This window comes from Amblyomma mixtum, chromosome 2 (assembly GCF_055824585.1).
Source record: "Amblyomma mixtum isolate Tamu chromosome 2, ASM5582458v1, whole genome shotgun sequence".
Lineage (NCBI taxonomy): Eukaryota > Metazoa > Arthropoda > Arachnida > Ixodida > Ixodidae > Amblyomma > Amblyomma mixtum.
In genome coordinates this window covers 224,396,867-224,413,250 of record NC_143013.1, presented here as the reverse complement: position 1 = coordinate 224,413,250, position 16,384 = coordinate 224,396,867, and the positions used below count along the sequence as shown (strand labels likewise).

Sequence of the window (16,384 nt, the reverse complement as noted above, 5' to 3'; positions counted from 1 at the left end):
GCTGCTTGTAACCTAAAGCCATTAATACTATTGTTTTCTATGATTTTCATGCACAGCGTTTCGATGTAAATACAAAACAAGAGAGGCCTGAGGGGGCAGCCCTGACGCACCGAACGCTGCACGCTAATGGGGGCCCCCAAACTCTTGTTAACAATCAGCCTCGTCGTGCAGTTTCGATACGCCAGGGCTACACCCTTACGGATAACTGAACCGACGTTCACATGGTCTAAAACGGTAAAAAAAAGGGGGGAACATCGGCGTCGGTGGTTCATTCAGCCGACAGACTGAACCACCGACGCCGATGTTCCCCTTTTTTTTTGTCTTTATTGCTGATGTACTGCCCATCCATTCATAGCGTAGTTGGGTGAGTAAGCCGGCAAAATAAAAAGCAATGCGTCGGCCGGGAATCAAACCCGGGCCACCCACGTGGCAGGCGAGTATTCTACCACTGAACCACCGACGCCGATATTCCGCAGGCGTACTGGCGATCTATTCATAGCCACCTGTTACGCAAGTCTCCGTTAAGTAGGTCATTGCGCAGGCCGGTCTCTCCTGTACAGAGGAGAACTCCATGTCGAGATCATGTGAGTGGCCTGCAGTGGTTGTACGGTCGGGGATTTTTACAGAAAAGAGAACAACGCACCAGGTCTCGGAGGAAGTAAATGCTTCAGGTGAACCACTGAAGCAGACGACATGACCGGCCGGCCTGCGCGGCCGGCCTAGCTGCGAAAACCTGATACAGGAGGGACCGGAAAAAAATCCGAAAAAACTAAGGCACTCTGTTTTGTAGAACATAAAAGAAAAAGCAATCTTTTTTGCAAAATAAAACATTGTTATCATTATACTGCAATATCAACCAACATTTACTTTAATTTTGAGTTCATTACGATTTTTACTTTTGACGCACTACATTACGATGCGGACGAGGAGCGCGAACAGGCGCCGCAGCCTTGGCTGCGTTGACTGCTATGTATGAAACGGAGTGACAAAACATAATTTCCAGGAGTTTTGCAGCACTCAAGACTTCAGTGTGGCCGGGCGAGAGAGTTTTCCAATTTAAGTTTATAGAGCCGAACGGGCGATGGCGTTTTATGGACTCCCTGGCAGCGCTGCAAGACGCTGTCGCGTTCCGCTCTTAGAGGCCAAGCGTAACATCTTGACCACACATCAGTGACACAAGCAGCAACACCGCGCTTAAGGCTTTCGCCTCACCGCACTTTAGGTCAACAAAGTGCCCCCCCTGAATTTATTTGTTTCGAATCGAATCACGCTCAAGACTGCATGTTCTTTTCTTGGTGGTGCTTGTGAGCCCCAAGTTTTCCTTCCCTAGCTCTTCAAATACATCACCTGCCACGATTAGCTGGCGGCGAGTGTGGCGCCGGGTGGCGGTCGCCGGGTTTTATCTCCAATAAAGCTTCTGTGCAAGTGCATAATAACTTCAGACCCTGCTCGGGGTCAATCCGCGATTAAATGGCATACTACTTAGTTGAGGAAATGAGGTCAATTAATTTATGTTTGTCAGAAAGAGTAGCGAAATAGCGCGGATCAATTTCAGTTTGCTCAGATTTGAATGCAGAAAAAAGTGGAAAACACTGGGAATTGAAAAAAGTGGAACTGGGAAGATTGGAAACTGGAAAACTGGAAAATGGTGACTCATCAATATCAATGACACTTTAGACAGGTGGCAGGGTGAGATTAAACCATGATTAAAAAAGTGTACGTTTTTCAAAAGAGGACAACTACTTGAAAGCGCATTTAGCGGCTCAGAACCGCAGCCGCTGAAACATTCACATTAGGCAGAGGAGGGGCTGGTATCACTGTCAAGTAACTGAATATTAATGTCAACTACGATTGAATGTATCTGTTTTCGCAGCGCCCCTTGAGCACATGAGTCTACAACGTGCGTGGGCTGTAATCAGCCGAGCGTTCCTGCTAACGCGTTTGCTCGACACAAGGCTAGTTTATCTGCAGAAATTATGGCATCTGCCATCTTCGAGTTTATAGTTGTTCACGCTGCCAAACTACACGGCGCCGGCCGAGCGAATGCGCATATCTGATTGGCCCCGTCTGCGCGGACTCTCTAGTCGCCGCCGGGGATGGATCATACCTATTGTTTTCTAATCATTACTCTAGCACCTGACTTGCTGCACCAACGCGTCACCTGCATTAGGCGATTGCGGCTGCATGGGTTGAGTTCCTCTTGACCATACACACACCTTTAAGCAAATGCATGCTTGCTTCACAAGCAAAAAAAAAACGCTCGCGGTTTTTGCCGCCACGGCGCAGTCCTGTCTCGAGCCGTCGCGGCGCCTCGGTTGGCCAGAGCGGCGAGGTTCGAGCAAGTTGGAAATTTTTCGCCGTGACGTGCCGTTCGTTCGCTCAACACGTTCAGTCGCTTGCATCTGAACCAGTCTTTAGACAGTCATGGCGCTGGATCACTGAATGATAAAACTGTCCACCACTGAGCATCATCGGAGACCGCCGCGCCCGCGAAGAGACAGGCGGAACGGGCCCAAACAGCACACGAACATGATCAGCAAAATCGCTGGGGAGGGGTAGTTGTCCTAGTGCTTAATCAATGCCACAGGATTCCGCTGTTAGTGCAGGATCGTGGCGCAGTCGTAGCGCAGCTAAGTTTATGTCTGTGTTTCCTATACGAGTTGCCTAAGTCACGGCGTACATATGAGCACTAGCGTGAAGAAAAAATCGGAAGGATGCTATGTAGTTAAACAGAGCAGGACGTGCGAAAGCACCTTATTAGCTATGCGCGCTCCTTCTCCATTCTTTCTATTTTTCTTTTCCTTGCTACATGCGCATCTCGCTCGAGCGCGGTGCCTGAAGAGCTGTTTTGTTCGGCACGAAGACGCGGCGTTATTCCGACGCCGATGGCTCTCGCGAGCCGGGAGCGGGGACGGCGGAGAGCGCTGGCGATGCAAGGCAAACAGTCTATTCTCTGGAGCAGCAGCGGCGGGCAGACCTAAAGATGGACACCTGGGAAGAGGCAGCTCCGCTGGCGGTCTTCCAGCGGCGGTGTGAGCCTCCCTCCACTCTCCCTACCCCGTCGAAGGGGAGAGGGGGGGTGGCAGCAATGCGGATAGAAGGTGGGGGAGAGGAGGTGGCATTTCTGTGCGTTAGAGTAGCAGCTGCGCACGGCATCCGACGCTGGCGCTCTGTCAAAGGTGGAGGCTTCACACATAGGTTGGTTTTGGTTTTGTGGGGTTTAACGTCCCAAAGCGACTAAGGCTATGAGAGACGCCGTAGTGGAGGGCTCCGGAAATTTCGACCACCTGGGGTTCTTTAACGTGCACTGACATAGTACAGTACACGGGCCTCGAATTTCTCCTCCAAAGAAATTCAACCGCCGCGGCCGGGATCGAACCCGCGTCTTTCGGGCCAGCAGCCGAGCACCATAGCCACTGAGCCATTCGGGTTTTTCGGCTTTGCTACTAAAGTAGCGCTTTCGCGCGAAAACGTCTTTCCGATGCCGATGCCAAAGAATTACCTGGAATAATGGCCTTTATGTTGCGTGCCACTTGATATACCGGGTTATGCGCGTTAATCTCGGTTTGGTGCATTGAAAGGCTGCAGAACTCTTCGGTAGCGTTGCAAATCCATACAATGCGCAACAAACCCAGCTGGTGGTCCTTTTGTGTTCAGTATATTCTTTTTGGGACAGTTCTAGTACGTAAAACCGTGATACTATACTATATGTGACCTTCTGAAAGATCTTCCAAACGGAAGTAGCTTCTATTTTATTCTATCTACAATGTTCATATACACCGTCTCGTTATAGCAAGGTTTCATTACGTAAGCTATTCTGCCTGCCACCAAAAATTTAAAAATACATGTTGTGATATGGAGTTCCCGTTTGTTAACCTTTGTTTGGCGTGTAACTTTGCTAGTGCCGTCTGCCCCCTTTGATTTATCACATACCCAGCATAAACTCCCTCTGTAGCACTCGCTTAGTGGCCAGCTTCTTATTTATGCTAAAGAGGCTGCCGGCGGGCCGATGATTACAAATGTCCGTCGGTTCCACTTGTGGGAATCTGGCTTTCCGCCGTCGCCTTTGCGCGGCTAGCCGGCCTCCCGCGTTGTTTCTCCTCTTTCCCTTGCTCCCGCCTCGGGCGGTGGAGAGGCGGCTGGGTGACTAATCACTGTCATTTAGCCACAGCTCCGCCCCGGCTCCCCAAGGGCCTTTGCCATTGGCGCCTTTTGGCGGGAATTCGGGACCCCGCTTTGGGCGGCCGCGCGCCGCGCGACCGTCCGGGCGGGGCCCAGAGAGAGAGATCCCTCCGAGACAGCGTAAGGTGCGTACGTTACTGTTTTGTCCGTGCCGGCCTTTGCCGTTCGGATCAGTGCTTACTCGAGCTCGCCCGCACGTGTCCTCTGACCTGCGGCGGCTCGAGCCTGTCCAGCGGGGTCCAGCGACCTCCGACAGGCGTACCTTGCGTTGAATGCCCACTCTCTCTCGCAACCGGCCCAACGGTCGACACGAGAGAGAGATCACAGCACTGCCGCGGGGACATTCTCCTGCAGCGGCGTGCTAGCGTCGCGCATTGCTCGAGTCGCTTCGTGCGCGCAGCGGAGCCTTGCTCCTCGCGCGCCCCCGGGACGGGGTGACGATTGAGTGTGTGTGTACTGCTGAAGGACGACGTGAATAAACGTCTCCTTTGTGAGATTGGAGGCCTATTTCTTTGCGGCGAATCGCTCTCCTCCCAGCGGAGGTTGAGTGCGCTGCATCGGTGTCCCAGTGTGTGTGTGGTGACGGCTGATCGGGGCCCTTGGCTCGCGCGAAGCTCGAACCCGCGGTGGGTGGTGGCCTGTGTCCACGTAGAAACCCACAACTGGCGCCCAACGTGCTAAGTCATTGGCGCTTACGCCTTTGATGGCACATTAGCCGAGCAGGTCGCCTTGACGATCACGCTTGCGCACCGTGTCTACCACCCCCAGCGCGGCACTCGGCAGCTACATGTCGGCTCCCTACGGAGTTGTAGCGTCGTTTGATCCGCTGGCTGCTGTTCCTTCGAATAGCTAGACACCGTGGTTGGCCGCGGCCCCCATTGGGGTTTACGGTGACACAACCCAAAATGTTGACCACGTGGCTCCCATTGGAGCTGTATCGGAAGCACCCTGCGGTGCATCCGCTGGTCACATGCCTCAGCTGTGCACGCTTTCCGCCCAGTGCGAAAGGAGTTCGTGTCACGCTGCCGCAACCGGCAGTTTCGAACAGCAGCAGCCGTGCCCCGCGAGCAGTCAATTCTGCTCTGGGAACGGCGAGGCGCTGGCCGGTTCCCTGTGGAAACCGCGCCGCTCATCGAACTAGGAGCCTTGCCTCCCTCGTTCGTGCAGCCCGCCCAAGCCTCCACTGAGGCAGGGATGCAGTGCGCTCAGTTGGCTGATGCGGCTCCGCGAGCCTGCGAGTCGGCTGGCGCGCTGGGCTCTCCTGACACAGCATTACGACTTTTCCGTGCAGTGTCGAAAGGGGAGCACAAACGTGGTAGCTGACGCGCTATCCCGTGCCCCACTCGCCAGCGGCGCCTTGACGCCTGTAGGCGGAGGGGGCGAAAGAGCGGACGAGCCGCCGGGCGGCAAGGAGGGGGGACCCGCAAACGGGTTAACCCATTCCGCTAACCAGGCGAGCAGCGCTTCGCAAAGCGGACGAGAGGCAAAGCTCTTCGTGAGCGCCTCGGAGGTGCCGACGCGAACGGAAATTTTGGCTGCAAACCTGAGTGGGGACGAGACCAGGCTCCCCTCTGGGATGACTGGAATCGTTTTCAGCCCTAAAGAGCTACTGAAAGCCCAGCAAAATGACCCGTTTTGTCGCGAGGTGAGCGACGGTCTCAGGGAGACGGAGCGCCGTGACGCTACTTGTATTGTAGCGGGCGCAGGGGGGCAGAAGCCAGCGTGTGTCGCGGCGAACCCCGGGGATTCATATTTGCTGGACCATGACGGGCTCGTGCTGAAATACATAGCCACCGATGACGAGTCCATCGACCCGTTCAAGGTGGTTATCCCCAAAAGTCTAAGAGGCGCACTTTTGCGATTCTCTCATGACGAACCACTGGCCGGTCATCTGAGTGACTCCAAAGTTTTTGCAAAACTGAGTCAATCGGTGACGTGGCCCGGCATGAAGCGTGACATTATCCGCTATTGCCGTTCCTGCCATGTCTGTCAAGCGGTGAAGTCACGGGGCGGCAAGCCGCCTGGAATGATGAAACCGATTGACAGTGTGCGTCCGTGGCAGATGGCCACCTGCGATTTGATGGGGCCTTTCCCCAGGAGCAAGCAGGGGTTCATTGACCTGAAGGCCTACGCGTCACGGTCTGATGAGCTTGCGCCGGTACCCATTGGTATCAAAGGCAAGCGCAAAGGCACAACTGGTGCTGCGGAACGCAAGCGTACGGAGCACCGGTACAATCTGAGGCGACGGTCACCGGTGTGATTGATGCCGGACGGCGGACTTTTCCGCAACCGAAGGCACGCAGCCTCAGCTAGCTGGCGAGCTTTCTCGTCAGGCCCTACCCAGGCGAAGCACGGTGTGTTATTTTTTTTGTTGTTGTTGTTTTGGCAGCATGCTCAGTTCCAGCCTTGTGTGTTTATCAGTTTATTTATTTGTTTGCTTGAGTCAGTTTCTAGCCACTTTCATTTCCTGCTGGTTCGTCTGTTTTCGTTCTAACGTACCGATATGTACATAGGCAACATGCGTTTGTGTTGGCGTTCAGTTTTTTTCCCAGACTTGTACATAGGCAAACTTCAGCCCGCTCATGCTTGCTCTTATCTTCTAGAAGGAATAGATTGGATTAGGTGTCGTTTGTACAGCGAGCCTTTTCTCATTTCCGGCCCGACTGTGGGTGGTGGGCTCGTTAAGGAGCCGTGTGTCGCGGTGCGAGTTTTGTGCGGCCCGTATGGAGGGGAAGTTGGCGGGGCGTTTGGGGCGGAAAGTGCACCCTTTGACCCTCGCCGCGGCGCCTCTGGACGCTTCTGATGAGGGGATCGTTGTCGCCGACCAGCGTCCGCGCACGTGCCGGTGTATGCGTGTTTGCGGCTGTGGCTGTGTGCGCGCGTAACCATGAGCCAAGGCGACGCCTGTGAGTTGTGCCGTTGTGTCCTTCTGCGTGAGCGCGAGGATGAGAAGGACCCCTCGCTGTGGACAAGGTTACACATCTGGACGCCGCCGAACGTCCTCGCCCGTTTCAGCCGGCGTGAAAGGGGTGCACTAACTTTCTTGTGCCCGAACGTGATGTCGTGTCCAAGGGCGCGAGGTCAGTGCTCTGCCGCGGCCCCGTCGTCACCAACGCACCCTACATCAACGGAAAGAAGACCGCCATCAGTCGTCGGCCCTCCCAACCCGTTCAACTTGAAGTCTGCGAGCGGTGAGTCGCCGACAGGCCCACTGGGCCGCGCCACCGAACTTTGAGGCTGGCATCCACCTGTAACATAGTTGTACAGTTGTACCCTGTATAATCTGCAAGCTGTTTTGATTTACGGAAGCGTATGCAAGTGTTGTTTGCCTTGTTTTTCCTTTGTTTTCTTACGTTGTTCTGGCTGGAACTGAAGTGTAGCTAGTTTTTTTTGTGTATTCATTTCTTTATTTTGGAACTGAAGTGTAGCTAGTTTTTTTTTGTGTATTCATTTCTTTATTTTGGAACTGAAGTGTAGTTTTTTTTGTGTATTGATTTCTTTATTTTGGCCGCGTGCTTTGCCGATGGGTAGGAGGGCATTTAAGGAGAGGGGGATGTGGGAATCTGGCTTTCCGCCGTCGCCTTTGCGCGGCTAGCCGGCCTCCCGCGTTGTTTCTCCTCTTTCCCTTGCTCCCGCCTCGGGCGGTGGAGAGGCGGCTGGGTGACTAATCACTGTCATTTAGCCACAGCTCCGCCCCGGCTCCCCAAGGGCCTTTGCCATTGGCGCCTTTTGGCGGGAATTCGGGACCCCGCTTTGGGCGGCCGCGCGCCGCGCGACCGTCCGGGCGGGGCCCAGAGAGAGAGATCCCTCCGAGACAGCGTAAGGTGCGTACGTTACTGTTTTGTCCGTGCCGGCCTTTGCCGTTCGGATCAGTGCTTACTCGAGCTCGCCCGCACGTGTCCTCTGACCTGCGGCGGCTCGAGCCTGTCCAGCGGGGTCCAGCGACCTCCGACAGGCGTACCTTGCGTTGAATGCCCACTCTCTCTCGCAACCGGCCCAACGGTCGACACGAGAGAGAGATCACAGCACTGCCGCGGGGACATTCTCCTGCAGCGGCGTGCTAGCGTCGCGCATTGCTCGAGTCGCTTCGTGCGCGCAGCGGAGCCTTGCTCCTCGCGCGCCCCCGGGACGGGGTGACGATTGAGTGTGTGTGTACTGCTGAAGGACGACGTGAATAAACGTCTCCTTTGTGAGATTGGAGGCCTATTTCTTTGCGGCGAATCGCTCTCCTCCCAGCGGAGGTTGAGTGCGCTGCATCGGTGTCCCAGTGTGTGTGTGGTGACGGCTGATCGGGGCCCTTGGCTCGCGCGAAGCTCGAACCCGCGGTGGGTGGTGGCCTGTGTCCACGTAGAAACCCACACACTTGAAGCATTTCCTTACTTCTATCTCACGAGATTCACCATACATGACTGCCCCGGCTGGCGGCCTTCTCCCAACCACTGAGGCTCATGCCCTCCGACAAAGTTAGGCAACGGTAGACGGATGAGCTTGTGTGGGCGTGCTGTGTGTGTTGTAACTATCTTGTATCAAGTAAATAAATGGAAACGTCATGATCTTCTGTGGCGTGAAACACTAGCAAATATGTTACTTGTTTACCCTGGCGTATTAATGCATGGGATCCGTAGTTCTGCAACCAAAAGATTTCAAATACAATGGTGTCAAACGTCTATTCGAAATAGACAGAGTTTGAAAATATGCCAGTACAATGTAAATGTATACATGGTACTCTTATGGGTTATAAAAATTTTTTGTGCGCCTTGTGCTGCAGCCGTGCACATTTTACGCTTTTATTTATGCAAGACATGTGTCAGCTGCGCCGCGTTATATTTACATCTCACATTGTACAGCACGACCAAAACGAGCGTTCTTTCCACCGCAGATAACCACGATACAGAACGGCGTTCTGCAGCCAGCTTATGAAGCGCCCACTTGGACCAGCTCACCCCGAAAATTTCCACAGGAAGTGACGTGTGCTGAACCGAACTGTCATCGACGTTAGCGCAGCGAGCTTCACAAAACTGCTGTCTTCGGCGGTCTGCACACTGGTCAGCAGTGAAAACCCATGCGTGCTACGCCTCATCGAGTTTTCGTTTCATAGCAGGTTGGTGTGAAAAACTCCTCTGAAATGGGTATCATTGGTTTCAGCGGTCGTTACTGCGCAGTTCTTGTCTACAAAATTTTAAAGCGAATAGCTTTCTTTGGCTACCGAGGCACTTGTTTTTTCTGACGGATTGACTTCACCTAGACGCGACGGAGTTCACCCACGGGAAAGGGTCTAGATCGGGGGCCGAGTCGGAGAAGCGAGCGAATCCTCTTCATTTAGCGGTGCCTGAGAGGAAAGGATTGTGTAACTTCTCACGTCCGGTATTGAGCAATCGCAATGTTCGCGTTCGGGACAATTATGCGACTCCTCGCATCCTGTGTGCAGTACTGGCAGTGCTAGTTTCATGTTGCATTGGTATCCGCTCTACCGAATGAAAAGTTCTTTAAAATACCACCAAAGCCCTTCCTCGCCGAAGAATTCATAAATCGCCGTCGCTCACGTGCCGAGAAACTCTAGTATTCCCGGTCTGTGAGTAGGATTTCAGTGGTCCACGGACAATCATGGATAATCAACGGCAGAAACAAGCTATTGGCTTACTTAAATAATCATCTTCGATAGTTTCCGCAAAATTTTTTGTATGCCTGCTCTTCAATCCTTGTATGGCGCCAGATATTGTATTCCGCTGCTTCTCTACATTGCGCAATGTAACACAGGCTGCGACAGATAGAAAAAATTGGAATGAAGCGCATGATGTTAGCTCTCAAATCAGAGCTGAAAAAATCATGAGCTTCATGTGTTTAATTCTGAAAAGGTAAAATTTGAGGATGAAAGAAAAGAATGGAATAGATTTAAGAAGGCAATGGATTTTTCGGCCTAAGTGCGCAGAAAATGAGGTCATCCAGTAGCTTCAACAAACAGTCCTTTAATAGTCACTGTACTCTCGGCGATTGAACATTGAAACAGGAGGCCTAGTAACACAAGCAGAAAAAGTGTTCCTTGATACTACTCAGCAAGATAGGTATCATGATAGATGAACCAACGGAACGTGCCGACAATGATGATTGCCACCGAGTGCCAACTCGCGATAGCGACATCAGCAATGTAATGATACAGCTGCAGTGTGCGCAAACGAGAAGCACTGTTTGTGCTAGAGCTAGCACCAGGCGTTTCAAGAATAGTGACCTAGGAATTCCCAATCAGTACCTGCTATTTTTTAATCAACACCTCCTGAACTGAAGCGCCTGTTGGCCTTGGCATCGACACGGCAAGAAACCTGATAAACAATGGCGGTTCCCGTGAGCCTGTAATAGAGAGATAGTCTCTCGAAAGACGGAAACAGGTGACGTCGTGCTTATTGCGTTTCACAGGGACCTGGAAAAAATCGCTTAGGTTGACCATTCGTTGTGGCGTGTCTTTCTGTGGTACCACGTACCACGAGTACTCCTTGCCTTTTGACTTAGCAACACAGTGTCATCCGAAGAACCTAGTTTCAGTTATTCATGTTAATGCACGCTCTCTGCCCAATAAGCTTGACTTGATTTCGACATTTTTTGATGAGCTCCGGTTTACATTTTGCGCTATGTTTTTGGCGGCATGGTTTCACCAGAGGACTAGTATGTTTGCTTGGAACCAATTAATACATTCTGCGCAAGACCGATAAGATATGCGCGGTGGTAGAGCAGCGAATTACATAAAACGCCAAAGGACTTGCGAAGTGCGTGACACACTCACACGCGGCACATAAAATTATCAAGTACTGTACTTACGGAATAACTTGCAATAGCCATCCGCCCTCGCTCTCGTAATCAAACCGTGATTTTGAATTTCACAGAACTACTAGGGTTTCCTGCTCTTCACCAGTATTGCATGGCTTGGTGGTGGCTTAAATATCGAACTACATGTCGACGACCTGCACACCCATCAACATAAATATAAAATTCAAGTTTCTGGCTTGTCAAATATTTTCAAGACACCGACTCGTGTTACAACTAGTCAATTGTTCATACATATCTTATTATAAGTACAGAGACTCATGTTCACTCTAGCCGTTGCGGTGGCTCAGTAGTTATGGTGCTCGGCCTTTGACCCGAAAAAGGCGGGCTCGATCCCGGCCTCGGCAGTCGAATTTCGATGGAGGCGAAATTCTAGAGGCCCGTGTACTGTGCGATATCCTTGCACGTTAGAAAATCCCAGGTGGTCGAAATTTCCGGAGCCCTTCACTACGGCGTCCCTCATAGCCTGAGTCGCGCTGGGACGTTAAATCCCACAAACCAAACCAATCACGTTCGTTCACTTTGCCGGCGCTGTTCTGGCATCAGGGACTACTTCCCAATATTTCTGACTTATTCATATATATATATATATATATATATATATATATATATATATATATTGGTGTCGCTGCGTGGTGTATCCTCACCAGAATCACGTTAAATTACTTCTAGGTCGTAAAATACAGAGAGGGCAACCTGTATTTGCTACCTTAAAAATGCAAATGACAACATTGTATAAATGACTGCAGCGGTGGCCGGGTGGTTTGACACCCGCCTCGCATGCAGGAGGTGCGGGGTTCGATCCCCAGTGCCGCTGGGTACCCACCAGTGATACAATGGGTACAAGCTTTCCCGTGGTCTGGTGCTCGGCTTAATCAGGGTCTTTGACCCAGCCTTGAGGAGAAGAAAAATACCTTGTGCCATGGCGCTCCTGGACCACACAGGCTGTTACTCCATAAAAATCCAATATAAAAAAATTGCACAAATGTGAAACGCGGGAAAGCCAATTCAGCGGTATTTCAAATGCGTTATATTGACGTCCGGTATTTTCAGCCAAATTTCCGATGACGAAAATTTAAAAGATGGGCTCTCCTTCGATGTTGAGGGCCTTCAAATTCGCAATACATCTTTGCTTCCTGAAACTAAAAGTAAAAAGTTTACTAGTTAATTTTAGTTAATAGATATGTAATTATGACGTCTCTTAGGTACATATTGTCCGCCTTAAGTGCCTCACAGCCCACCTGTACACTCTGCAACGACGTAAACCAACATTAAAAATTCCCAGGCACTGTTCTCATCTCATGGTAACTACTATACATGGGTATTAGGCATCACCACGCTGATAAAAAATTAACACCATTCCGGCTCTACCAAACGTAGCGTTGCGTTACATTGCCAGTGCACCTAATGTGATCCATCTCCGCAATTGTTTTCTAGAAATCTGATAATTTTAAAGCTGCTTTGAATTCTGTCTTATTTATTCATTTATTTTCCAACAGCACATTTGAAAAATCTCCTGAAACCATATCGTAAATAACAACACGACTCCCGTACCCGTGGCAGAGATAGGCGTCTAGCGGCATACAGACCCACTGCGCAAAATGTTGCAGTCCCTAAAAAACAGGCTGCCTTTGTTATCAAATTATTTCGGAGACCAAACTATTAACTACACAGCAGTTACCCGAATACAAATACACAAATTATTTGTGCCTATCTTATAACGTGCTCAATAATTTTCGCTCTTTAATTTCCTAGAGATACTGCCGGTCACTAATTAGACTTCCCTGCTAAACAATTTTAGGGCTGTATCTAATTTTCCTTGTGCCGACAAATCGTGTTCTGTGCCCTAATAGTGCGGATATGTTTTATGTGAAATGTGAGTTCTGCTCTCTTCTCCCGGCCTAGGAAATGTCAAGATATTTATCCCCAGGTTTTTCGCCTGGAGGTACCCTACAATATAATGAAAATAAGAGCTATATGTGTTGGTGGATGTAACATTTGTGGTCCTATGGCCTCCACCAATCTTCGTTGCACCCCGAGCTGAACTGTTAAGTGTCCGAAACAATAACCTGTGTATATTTCTATTTTAGGGCACCTACCACACGGGAAACATCAGTGATGCCAGGCCGGAGGCCATTCCGCCAAGTCATTGACGGTGTACCGAGGTGCCCATGGGCCAACCCAGACATATTCAGAAAGGGTCTCTCCTTTCGTGCTGCGAAAGGCGATCTCGTCCAGTGTACTTACCCAAAAAGTGGGTCCTATTGGGTGCAGTATATAACACAGCTGATCCTCAGACATGGTGAGCGCATCGCTACGTTTAGTGAATTCAGCAACAACTACCGCGAGGTCGAATACATAGACTGCGCTGACTGGAAATCACCGCTTCCAGTAAGGCTGTTCTTCACGCATCAACCACTTCAACGGAATACAATGAATGAAGAGGCCAAGTACATATACATGGCTCGCAACCCGTGGGACGTATGTGTATCGCAGTACCGCATGACGACAGAGCTAAGCATCAGCCAGTTTCAAGACGGCACCTTCGAAGAGTTCTTCGACCCTTTCATTGAAGGCGACCTGGGATACAGCGACTATTTTGAACACGTGGCTTCGGGATATGCCTTGAAGGATGAGCCAAATGTCTTCTTTCTGACCTATGAAGAACTTAAAAAGGACACTAGAGGCGTGGTGCTCAGGTTAGCCTACTTTCTTGGTGAGTGTTACGGCCGTGCTTTGGAAGCTGATGCAGAAATGCTACACGATGTGCTAGAATGGTCTAAAGCAGAAAATATGAAGAAAGTCATTGTGTTCGAATTGGGAGAAAGCGAGACTTCTGATTGGAATGCTGTATTCACCACAAAGAAGGTGACGAGCAAGCACGGCGTCGATGGGGACAACACTAAATACGCGTTGGTTAAAGAAGCCAGGGTAGGAAGCTGGAAGGACTCCTTCACGCCCGATCTGCTGTCTCGTTTCGAGAAGAAAATACGAGAAGAAGGGGATAAGGCATCATTTATGGAGCTTTGGAAAGACATTCGAGCAGAGGCGATTGCATTGTCCAACCTCTTGGAGTAGAATACTAATACATTTTCTTCGCGCTAATAGTGCGGCAAAAGTGTTGCATAAGTTCATAAAATAGGATGATTTTTCGTATTGCAATAAATTGCTTCGCCTGCTCGGCATCGTGATTAGCACACTGTGTTGTCTACACTTATCAGGGTGGTAACCTGAAGGAGGACGAGCTTCGTATTACGGCGACTATAATCATTCAGCTCGGGTACAAAGCCGACTAAATTTTTATAGCTTACTTGTCGTGGAGCTTAATGCAGGCATATAACCTATTTTCAGTGATTCTGTTGCGCATCTGACACTCTTAAGGCTTCCCTGCCAAGGTTGTCATTGCTTCCACCGTAGGCTTCAAGACTGCAAGGTTCTAGTCACGTGTAAAATGAGCAGGAAACTCTTGATGGACGTTATACATCCTTCCAGTTGAAAGAACGAAAGAGCGCAACGAAAACTAATGAAAGAAAATACACAAAAAACGCTTTCCCTGGTCCTTCGTTTTAAATGCCCTGCTTCGTTCTTTCAAGGTGGAAAACGAAGTCGCCCACTGTGTTATGTTACTACAATTCTTCGCGAGTGGGGTAGGGGAGGGGAGTGACACACTGGAACGAGGTGCGGTGTCGATCAAGACTTTCCTGCTCACCCGACTGTTCCCAGCTGTTCCCTCATCCTCTTAGGAGGAGGCTTTGCGGTCTTCGGACCTCGAAAGCCAGATCGCCCTGATTTTCCTGACCCGGTCCAAGGCTGCCTAAAGAGCATGCTGTACTCGGAGGCCCTGCTACAGTGGACATCGTTCTTTCTTTGCTTCAATAGCCGCCGCGGTGGCTCAGTGGCTATGGTGCTCGGCTGATGACCCGAAAGACGCAGGTTCGATCCCGGCCGCGGCGGCTGGAATTTCTTTGGAGGAGAAATTCTAGAGGCCCGTGTACTGTGCGATGTCAGTGCACGTTAAAGAACCCCAGGTGGTCGAAATTTCCGGAGCCCTCCACTACGGCGTCTCTCATAGCCTCAGTCGCTTTGGGACGTTAAACCCCATAAACCAAACCATCTTTCCTTCAATAAAAGTTATTCTCTCTCTTCCGTCGTATGGAAATTCCTAATGTGTCCATTGGCTACACATACTTTTCCATAATCACTTCACTTATTTCTAATGTCAAAATGATTTCAAGGCTCTGTGTGATGAACGTTTCGGGTCTCACAAGAAAAGAAATTGACCTTTATTAGCTTATCGCAAACTCGCGAGGTTGAATAGAAACCGAAGAGCCAAGCGATGTCTTCGTATGTGTGCTTACCGGTGAAGACCCAAGAAAGGCAAAGACTATGTAACATGCCACGACGCGGAACTCGCAAAGCTAGGAGTCAAGGCAGCGGCTATATCGTCGAGGACGACAACGAAGACTTCGGGTACTACCTTGGGGGCATTCAGCACTATATGTGAGCTAACTCGTGCTAGCTACTTCTAAGACAGCCATGGACAAAAAGACATATCTCGAGCTAAATAACCTCTTCGCTCTAGTGGCTCCAGGCCTGCCGCGGTGGCTCAATGGTACGGCGCTCGGCTGCTGACCCGAAAGACGCCGGTTCGATCCCGGCCGCGGCGGTCGAATTTCGATTAAGGCGAAATTCTAGAGGCTTCACCACCTGGGGTTCTTTAACGTGCACTGACATCGCACGTTAAAGAACCCCATGTGGTCGAAATTTCCGGAGCCCTTCACTCGGCGTGCCTCATAGCCTCAGTCGCTTTGGGACATTAAACCCTAATAAACCTAAACCAAACTACTGTCCCCAGAAGAGAATGACTACGATCAAGACAAGGACAAATTGCCATAACAGAGCGTTTCTGGTTCAGCGCTGCAGCACGGGTAAATTCACGGCATAAAAATTAAGAGGAAAGTAAATGGGCATATCAATTGACAGCGAGTGAAACATCATCGATCGATAGTTTGAAAACTATTGCTCGATCTTGTTTGGCCTTGTTTGCTCGTATCTTTCGCTAACAACGCTGACAACGCTGAAACTGGAATTTCTCGGTAACGAGGCCTTTAACGCGGTTGCGTTAAAATTTATTTGCATAACTTCGGTAAAATATTTAAACAGTTTTCTGTGGCCACCCTATTGAGAATTTCCTAGATTTAAAAACCTAAAATTAAAGAATATAACCAAAAAATTTAGTGCCGCCGTCACTTTTCGTGCCAATTGCATAGACTATGGTTTTCGAAGTCCTTAAAAACCCTTGAAAACGAAAATAAGCTACTTTTTGCTTTTGCGCCCAGCAGAACTAAAACATAGGCCATGCGCATAGAAAGACTACTACGCGGCT

The 16,384-nt window shown here is 50.3% G+C and overlaps 1 protein-coding gene across 2 annotated transcripts in view; it reads left to right on the top strand.

Moving 5' to 3' along the window:
- The window catches only part of LOC149362758 (amine sulfotransferase-like), a 55,193-nt gene extending 40,082 nt beyond the window's left edge, over positions 1-15,111 (top strand). For both annotated transcript variants that reach the window (XM_089573204.1, XM_089573205.1), the window contains exons 2-3: positions 9,062-9,283; positions 13,089-15,111. In XM_089573204.1, coding sequence (XP_089429330.1) covers positions 13,117-14,076 — 960 coding nt within the window. In that variant the 5' untranslated portion in view covers positions 9,062-9,283; positions 13,089-13,116 and the 3' untranslated portion in view covers positions 14,077-15,111. The remainder of the gene's footprint in view (positions 1-9,061; positions 9,284-13,088) is intronic.
- The last annotated feature ends 1,273 nt before the right edge of the window (positions 15,112-16,384 follow it).